General features: G+C 33.8%; 1 protein-coding gene across 1 annotated transcript in view; it reads left to right on the forward strand.

The window, feature by feature from the left end:
- The window catches only part of LOC131806271 (uncharacterized), an 86,175-nt gene extending 83,949 nt beyond the window's left edge, over positions 1-2,226 (forward strand). Inside the window, exons 4-5 of the mRNA XM_059130240.1 lie at positions 1,905-1,970; positions 2,069-2,226. Coding sequence (XP_058986223.1) covers positions 1,905-1,970; positions 2,069-2,226 — 224 coding nt within the window. The remainder of the gene's footprint in view (positions 1-1,904; positions 1,971-2,068) is intronic.
- Positions 2,227-8,433: the final 6,207 nt, after the last annotated feature.

Below are 8,433 nucleotides of genomic sequence, written 5' to 3' on the forward strand. Positions count from 1 at the left end.
GCCTACGACATAAAATTGTCTGTGCAGGTTCACGTCTTCTTATAGCCCCCATATAACGGTACCTCTCTATATTCGGTATTTTGATGATTTTAGCAATATTATTCACCGGAATTGTTTCAAAATTGGTATTTGAAGTTCATAATGGATACTACAGTCTAAGATAGAAAATTGTTTGTGCAGGTCCACGTCTTCGTATAGCCTCCATATAACGGTACCTCCCGATATTCGGTATTTTGATGATTTTAGCAAATGTATTCACTGGAATTGTTCCAAATTACGTATTTAGAGTACGTGATAGAAACTACAGTATGTGTCAGAAAATTGTCTATGCAGGTAGGACTTCGTATAGGTCCCATATATCAGTACCTCCCTATATTCGGTATTTTTCTAGTTTAGATACAATACCCACCGAAATTGTTTGAGATGTTGTATTTGCAGTTCGTAATTGATGCTACAGCCTGTGACAGAAAATTGTCTATGCAAGTCCAGGTCTTCGCTCAGCTCCGATACAACGGTACCTCCCTATATACCATATTTTAATGATTTTATTTGTTTCAAGTTTCGAATTTGAATATGGTATTGGCTTATGACAAACAATGCCTATGTAGGTCCACGTCGTATACAAAATTGAAAATTTCCAATTTCGTTCCAAATGGTAGACGGTATTCAAAGTTCGGCCCGGCCGAACTTACTGCTTTTTAACTTGTTTTATCTCACCCTGTTTATAGCTTTTCTAGGACTTCGTAGCAAAAAAACGAGGATTTTCACGAAATTTTTCTAGGCTATCATTTTTAAAGTCTTTTGAAAGACCTCCTGTTCAAAAATGTTTTTCAAGCACAATCAATTTTTAAGAGAATTTTTGTCAAGGACTATTTTACAAATAATCGTATGTATTTAAAGAATAATCCTTTTTAAGGATCATCACACAAAAAAATTTATGAAAGGCAACATATCGGGGATAAAAAATATTGTTCCAAGGACTACAAAAGGTAAAATATTTTTTATTTTTATTTTCGAGGAATAAACTCCTTGGATTTTTTTCTTCAATAATTTATAACCCACATGAATTGAAGTGCATTTTTTTAAATTTATTTTTTTGGGACTTCTTGAAAAAAACGGGGTTTTTTTCAGAATTTGTCTTTGATTCCAGAAAAAAATATTTTTTTTAAGAATTTCTTCAATGCATAATAAATATATTTTTGCATTCCCTGTTTTCAGTAAATCTTAAGTCTTTCAGGTACAAAAGTTTTTAAAATAAAATTTAAAAATTAAGTTTGGATGATTGACATTGAAAATGGCAAAAATCGTGTCATTACCAAACATTAGCCTCGAATTCTTGACATTTTGACGATTGCAGTGGCCCTTTCCAACAGAAATAGCTCCCATTGGGATATAGAATATATCCTTAAACCCCTAACAACAGATTAATGCATTTTAAGTAGATGTGATTCAAATCATTGCAAAGTCATTGCAAAATTTAATAAACGCCCCTCAATTTTGACAACTATGAACTCGAAAAGTTTAATAAATAACCGCACAATTTCATTTTGAGTTATAAACTCCGTCACAAATCCCAACCACTTCCGGCTGAACTCCTCCACATTATCGCAGGCAGCAGCAGCAACAGTAGCCGCTGTATTAGCAACTCCACCCCCCCCCCCCCCCCAAAAAAAAAAAAGTTTCGGCTTATTTACAAAATGTAACCGAAAAAGTTTAGCAGCTATGGCCGATAGTGGGATAGTGTCCGTGACTGCTTAGCAAAATGACAGCTGGCTTCGTGGGGAAGGAGAAATTTTTAACTTCAAAAAAAAAAAAAAAAAAAAAAAAACGCACAAAAGTTAACGAAAGTTAAAATCACATCACATCATTTTTTCTAACACCCCCTCACCCCTCTACAAACGCAGTGGGGCATCATCTTCATTCCTACCACCCCTCTACAATCTCAGTGGCCCATCATCCTGAGGTTCGTGGTAAGTTGTCCATGGCGCTGGTGTTGATGATGATGACATCAGTGGCGGAACAACAAACTTTTGCTCTGGTTGTCATGTTTTGCATTATGTTGCTGCAGTTACCTACTGCCATCGTTGTTGTTGTACTGGTACTGGTGTTGTTGTTACTGATGCTGCCGCTGATGCTGTTGGTTGGTTTGTTGCGTTCGCTTGTTTGCTGATGGCAACTGGAAAAAAGAGTTTATCTTTGCAAAACACTGAATGTTGTTTATTGTAAATGTTTTTGTTGTTGTTGCTGGTGGTGTGTTGGTTTTTGTTGTTGCCATCCTGATAGCTGGATGTGTCAAGCTTAAAATAAACACAAAGGAAGAGTCATTTTATATAACAATTGGTGGAAATGTCGAAAAGGAAACATTGACACCCACAACACAATACGACCACCAGTTTCCGTCAATAAGTTCTGGCCAAAGATAAACTTTAGGTGGTCGGTGGGTATGGAGTGAAGAACAAATGGAGATTGGCGCAGCAAGAACAAAACTTTAAAAAGATTCGTTAAAAATCCACGTTTCAGGGTATGTGGGTCCCTGAAAAAATATTCTTAAAAAATCCACGTTTCAGGGTATGTGGGTCCCTGAAAAAATATTCTTAAAAAATCCACGTTTCAGGGTATGTGGGTCCCTGAAAAAATATTCTTAAAAAATCCACGTTTCAGGGTATGTGGGTCCCTGAAAAAATATTCTTAAAAAATCCACGGTTCAGGGTATGTGGGTCCCTGAAAAAATATTCTTAAAAAATCCACGTTTCAGGGTATGTGGGTCCCTGAAAAAATATTCTTAAAAAATCCACGTTTCAGGGTATGTGGGTCCCTGAAAAAATATTCTTAAAAAATCCACGTTTCAGGGTATGTGGGTCCCTGAAAAAATATTCTTAAAAAATCCACGTTTCAGGGTATGTGGGTCCCTGAAAAAATATTCTTTAAAAATCCACGTTTCAGGGTATGTGGGTCCCTGAAAAAATATTCTTTAAAAATCCACGTTTCAGGGTTAGTGGGTCCTTGAAAAAATATTCTTTAAAAATCCACGTTTCAGGGTTTGTGGGTCCTTGAAAAAATATTCTTTAAAAATCCACGTTTCTTGGAGTGATGATCCTTGAACAAATATTCTTTAAAAATCCACGTTTCTTGGAGTGATGATCCTTGAACAAATATTTTTTAAAAATCCACGTTTCTTGGAGTGATGATCCTTGAACAAATATTCTATAAAAATCCACGTTTCTTGGAGTGATGATCCTTGAACAAATATTCTTTAAAAATCCACGTTTCTTGGAGTGATGATCCTTGAAAAAATATTCTTTACAAATCCACGTTTCTTGGAGTGATGATCCTTGAACAAATATTCTTTACAAATCCACGTTTCTTGGAGTGATGATCCTTGAACAAATATTCTTTAAAAATCCACGTTTCTTGGAGTGATGATCCTTGAACAAATATTCTTTAAAAATCCACGTTTCTTGGAGTGATGATCCTTGAACAAATATTCTTTAAAAATCCACGTTTCTTGGAGTGATGATCCTTGAACAAATATTCTTTAAAAATCCACGTTTCTTGGAGTGATGATCCTTGAACAAATATTCTTTAAAAATCCACGTTTCTTGGAGTGATGATCCTTGAACAAATATTCTTTAAAAATCCACGTTTCTTGGAGTGATGATCCTTGAACAAATATTCTTTAAAAATCCACGTTTCTTGGAGTGATGATCCTTGAACAAATATTCTTTAAAAATCCACGTTTCTTGGAGTGATGATCCTTGAACAAATATTCTTTAAAAATCCACGTTTCTTGGAGTGATGATCCTTGAACAAATATTCTTTAAAAATCCACGTTTCTTGGAGTGATGATCCTTGAACAAATATTCTTTAAAAATCCACGTTTCTTGGAGTGATGATCCTTGAACAAATATTCTTTAAAAATCCACGTTTCTTGGAGTGATGATCCTTGAACAAATATTCTTTAAAAATCCACGTTTCTTGGAGTGATGATCCTTGAACAAATATTCTTTAAAAATCCACGTTTCTTGGAGTGATGATCCTTGAACAAATATTCTTTAAAAATCCACGTTTCTTGGAGTGATGATCCTTGAACAAATGTTCTTTAAAAATCCACGTTTCTTGGAGTGATGATCCTTGAACAAATATTCTTTAAAAATCCACGTTTCTTGGAGTGATGATCCTTGAAATAATATTCTTTAAAAATCCACGTTTCTTGGAGTGATGATCCTTGAAATAATATTCTTTAAAAATCCACGTTTCTTGGAGTGATGATCCTTGAACAAATATTCTTTAAAAATCCACGTTTCTTGGAGTGATGATCCTTGAACAAATATTCTTTAAAAATCCACGTTTCTTGAAGTGATGATCCTTGAACAAATATTCTTTAAAAATCCACGTTTCTTGGAGTGATGATCCTTGAACAAATATTCTTTAAAAATCCACGTTTCTTGGAGTGATGATCCTTGAACAAATGTTCTTTAAAAATCCACGTTTCTTGGAGTGATGATCCTTGAACAAATATTCTTTAAAAATCCACGTTTCTTGGAGTGATGATCCTTGAAATAATATTCTTTAAAAATCCACGTTTCTTGGAGTGATGATCCTTGAACAAATATTCTTTAAAAATCCACGTTTCTTGGAGTGATGATCCTTGAAATAATATTCTTTAAAAATCCACGTTTCTTGGAGTGATGATCCTTGAACAAATATTCTTTAAAAATCCACGTTTCTTGGAGTGATGATCCTTGAAATAATATTCTTTAAAAATCCACGTTTCTTGGAGTGATGATCCTTGAACAAATATTCTTTAAAAATCCACGTTTCTTGGAGTGATGATCCTTGAACAAATATTCTTTAAAAATCCACGTTTCTTGAAGTGATGATCCTTGAACAAATATTCTTTAAAAATCCACGTTTCTTGGAGTGATGATCCTTGAACAAATATTCTTTAAAAATCCACGTTTCTTGGAGTGATGATCCTTGAACAAATATTCTATAAAAATCCACGTTTCTTGGAGTGATGATCCTTGAACAAATATTCTTTAAAAATCCACGTTTCTTGGAGTGATGATCCTTGAACAAATATTCTTTAAAAATCCACGTTTCTTGAAGTGATGATCCTTGAACAAATATTCTTTAAAAATCCACGTTTCTTGGAGTGATGATCCTTGAACAAATATTCTTTAAAAATCCACGTTTCTTGGAGTGATGATCCTTGAACAAATATTCTTTAAAAATCCACGTTTCTTGGAGTGATGATCCTTGAACAAATATTCTTTAAAAATCCACGTTTCTTGGAGTGATGATCCTTGAACAAATATTCTTTAAAAATCCACATTTCTTGGATATTTGGTCCTTGAACAAATATTCTTTAAAAATCCACGTTTCTTGGATATTTGGTCCTTAAAAAAATATTCTTTAAAAATCCACATTTCTTGGATATTTGGTCCTTGAAAAAATATTCTTTAAAAATCCACGTTTCTTGGATATTTGGTCCTTGAAAAAATATTCTTTAAAAATCCACTTTTCTGGGTATGTGGGTCCTTGAAAAAATATTCTTCAAAAATCCACGTTTCAGGGTATGTGGGTCCCTGAAAAAATATTCTTTAAAAATCCACGTTTCAGGGTATGTGGGTCCCTGAAAAAATATTCTTTAAAAATCCACGTTTCAGGGTATGTGGGTCCCTTAAAAAATATTCTTTAAAAATCCACGTTTCAGAGTGTGTGGGTCCCTGAAAAAATATTCTTTAAAAATCCACGTTTCAGGGTATGTGGGTCCCTGAAAAAATATTTTTAAAAATCCACGTTTCAGGGTATGTTGGTCCTTGAAAAAATATTCTTTAAAAATCCACGTTTCAGGGTATGTGGGTCCCTGAAAAAATATTCTTTAAAAATCCACGTTTCAGGGTGTGTGGGTCCCTGAAAAAATATTCTTTAAAAATCCACGTTTCAGGGCATGTGGGTCCCTGAAAAAATATTCTTAAAAATTCACGTTTCAGGGTATGTGGGTCCCTGAAAAAATATTTTTAAAAATCCACGTTTCAGGGTATGTGGGTCCCTGAAAAATATTCTTTAAAACTCCACGTTTCAGGGTATGTGGATCCCTGAAAAAATATTCTTTAAAAATCCACGTTTTAGGGTATGTGGGTCCCTGAAAAATTATTCTTTAAAAATCCACGTTTCAGGGTATGTGGGTCCTTGAAAAAATATTCTTTAAAAATCCACGTTTCAGGGTATGTTGGTCCTTGAAAAAATATTCTTTAAGAATCCACATTTCAGGGTATGTTGGTCCTTGAAAAAATATTCTTTAAAAATCCACGTTTCAGGGTATGTTGTTCCTTGAAAAAATATTCTTTAAAAATCCACGTTTCTTTTAGATTTGGTCCTTGAAAAAATATTCTTTAAAAATCCACGTTTCTAGGTGGGATGGTCCTTGAAAAAATATTCTTTAAAAATCCACGTTTCTAGGTGGGATGGTCCTTGAAAAAATATTCTTTAAAAATCCACGTTTCTATGTGGGATGGTCCTTGAAAAAATATTCTTTAAAAATCCACATTTCTTGGTGGGATGGTCCTTGAAAAAATATTCTTTAAAAATCCACATTTCTTGGTGGGATGGTCCTTGAAAAAATATTCTTTAAAAATCCACGTTTCTTGGTGGGATGGTCCTTGAAAAAATATTCTTTAAAAATCCACGTTTCTTGGTGGGATGGTCCTTGAAAAATATTCTTTAAAAATCTACGTTTCTTGGATATTTGGTCCTTGAAAAAAATATTCTTTAAATATCGAAGTTTCTTGGATCCTTGAAAATAAATATTAAGTAAAATATTCTTTAAATATTCTTTCTTGGATATTTCGTCCTTGAAAAAGTTTTCATTAAATATCCACGTTTCTTGGTCTGTTAGTGCTTGAAAAAATATTTTTTTTAAAATCCACGTTTCTTTTGACCCTTAAAAAAATTAATTTTAGTTTTTCTCTCTTCCTTAAATATTCCTTCTTTAAATATAATTTGACCAATTTATGAAACTCCTTTCATAACCTGCACTTATTTGTGAATGAACCGCCAACAGCCATTTCTCGTTAATAGGTTTCCACTACAAATTAGTCTTCTTCAGAATGCTTTCTAATATTTGTTATCCTGATTCTCCTTTTTTCTGACTTCGCTCCGTAAATGAATAATTGGAATGCTCCAACTTACACACACAAACACACCAAACATAAGAGTGCAAATAATGATTTCGATTTACGGAGTTCCTCGTTTTTTTTTTTGCTCGTTTACGGGAAATATCGTGTAATTCGTATATCCCGCAATAAATAATCGAATTTCCACAATCTTTTACTTATCAATTTGGTGTAGCTGCACAAACACACACCAATACTTTTACAAAATTACACAAAATGCATATCCCGTAGAGCTGGTATTCGAAAATTGAAACCAATTCGAAAATACCCACCAATTCACCCAACCAACCAACCAGTCATCAGGTTTTCCGGTAGTCGTTGCTGCCAACCGGCAAATGGTGGTTATCATCAAAAGCAAATTATCCCGGAATAAAAATCGCAGATTCCCAGCGAGAACACTTCTAGTCGCTTGGATGTTTGTATGGAGTTGTTTGGGAACAACAGCAACAAGAATTCGCGTATAAGGGGAAATGAACGTAGAAACTTATATTAGGGTGGATCAAATCAGCGACTGTCTCAATATTATAAGATTTTCACTCAATTTTTCATTTAATAGAGAATCAAAGATTTATAATTTTGATAATTTTGAAATCCCACATTTTGCCATGCATTTTCAAAAAAAAAAAGATAGAAAGATAGATAGATTGCTGAGGCAATACCTACCCACCCCAATCCTATATTCCTAATATGCCACTGTCTTACTTCCACCCGCAAGAACTTAAACATTTTCTAAGACTTAGAAAGCATTACTGGCTCAAAAGAAGTTGTAGACGGTGTTCGTTGCAACTTCAATGCCGCACAACAAATTACATTTGCAACACCAAACAGCAACCAGTATTTCTGACGTTTGTGGAGTAGGGCACAAAAACTTATTTTCCGCAAGAAGAAAAAGGAATATGATTATTGCCATTTAAGGATACAAAAGAGAAGGAATATAATCTAAATAGTATGGGTGAATGATACGGGATTTAAATTTATTGTGGTAAGTAGCAGGATTTGTAACACATCAGACCTATAGCCGTGCATTTTTGAAGCCTCAATAGCATCTTTTGGTCCTTGGAAAAATTCGTTATTAATCCACGTTTCTTGGTCTGTGGGTCTTTAAAAATCCACGTTTAAATTGTGGGATGGTCCTTGAAAAAAAGTTCTTTAATAATCCATGTTTCTTGGTCTGTGAGTCGGAGATTTGGTCCTTGAATAAATATTCTTTAAAAATTAGTTTGTGGGTCCTTGAAAAAATATTCTTTAAAAATCA

This window comes from Musca domestica, unplaced genomic scaffold (assembly GCF_030504385.1).
Source record: "Musca domestica strain aabys unplaced genomic scaffold, Musca_domestica.polishedcontigs.V.1.1 7, whole genome shotgun sequence".
Lineage (NCBI taxonomy): Eukaryota > Metazoa > Arthropoda > Insecta > Diptera > Muscidae > Musca > Musca domestica.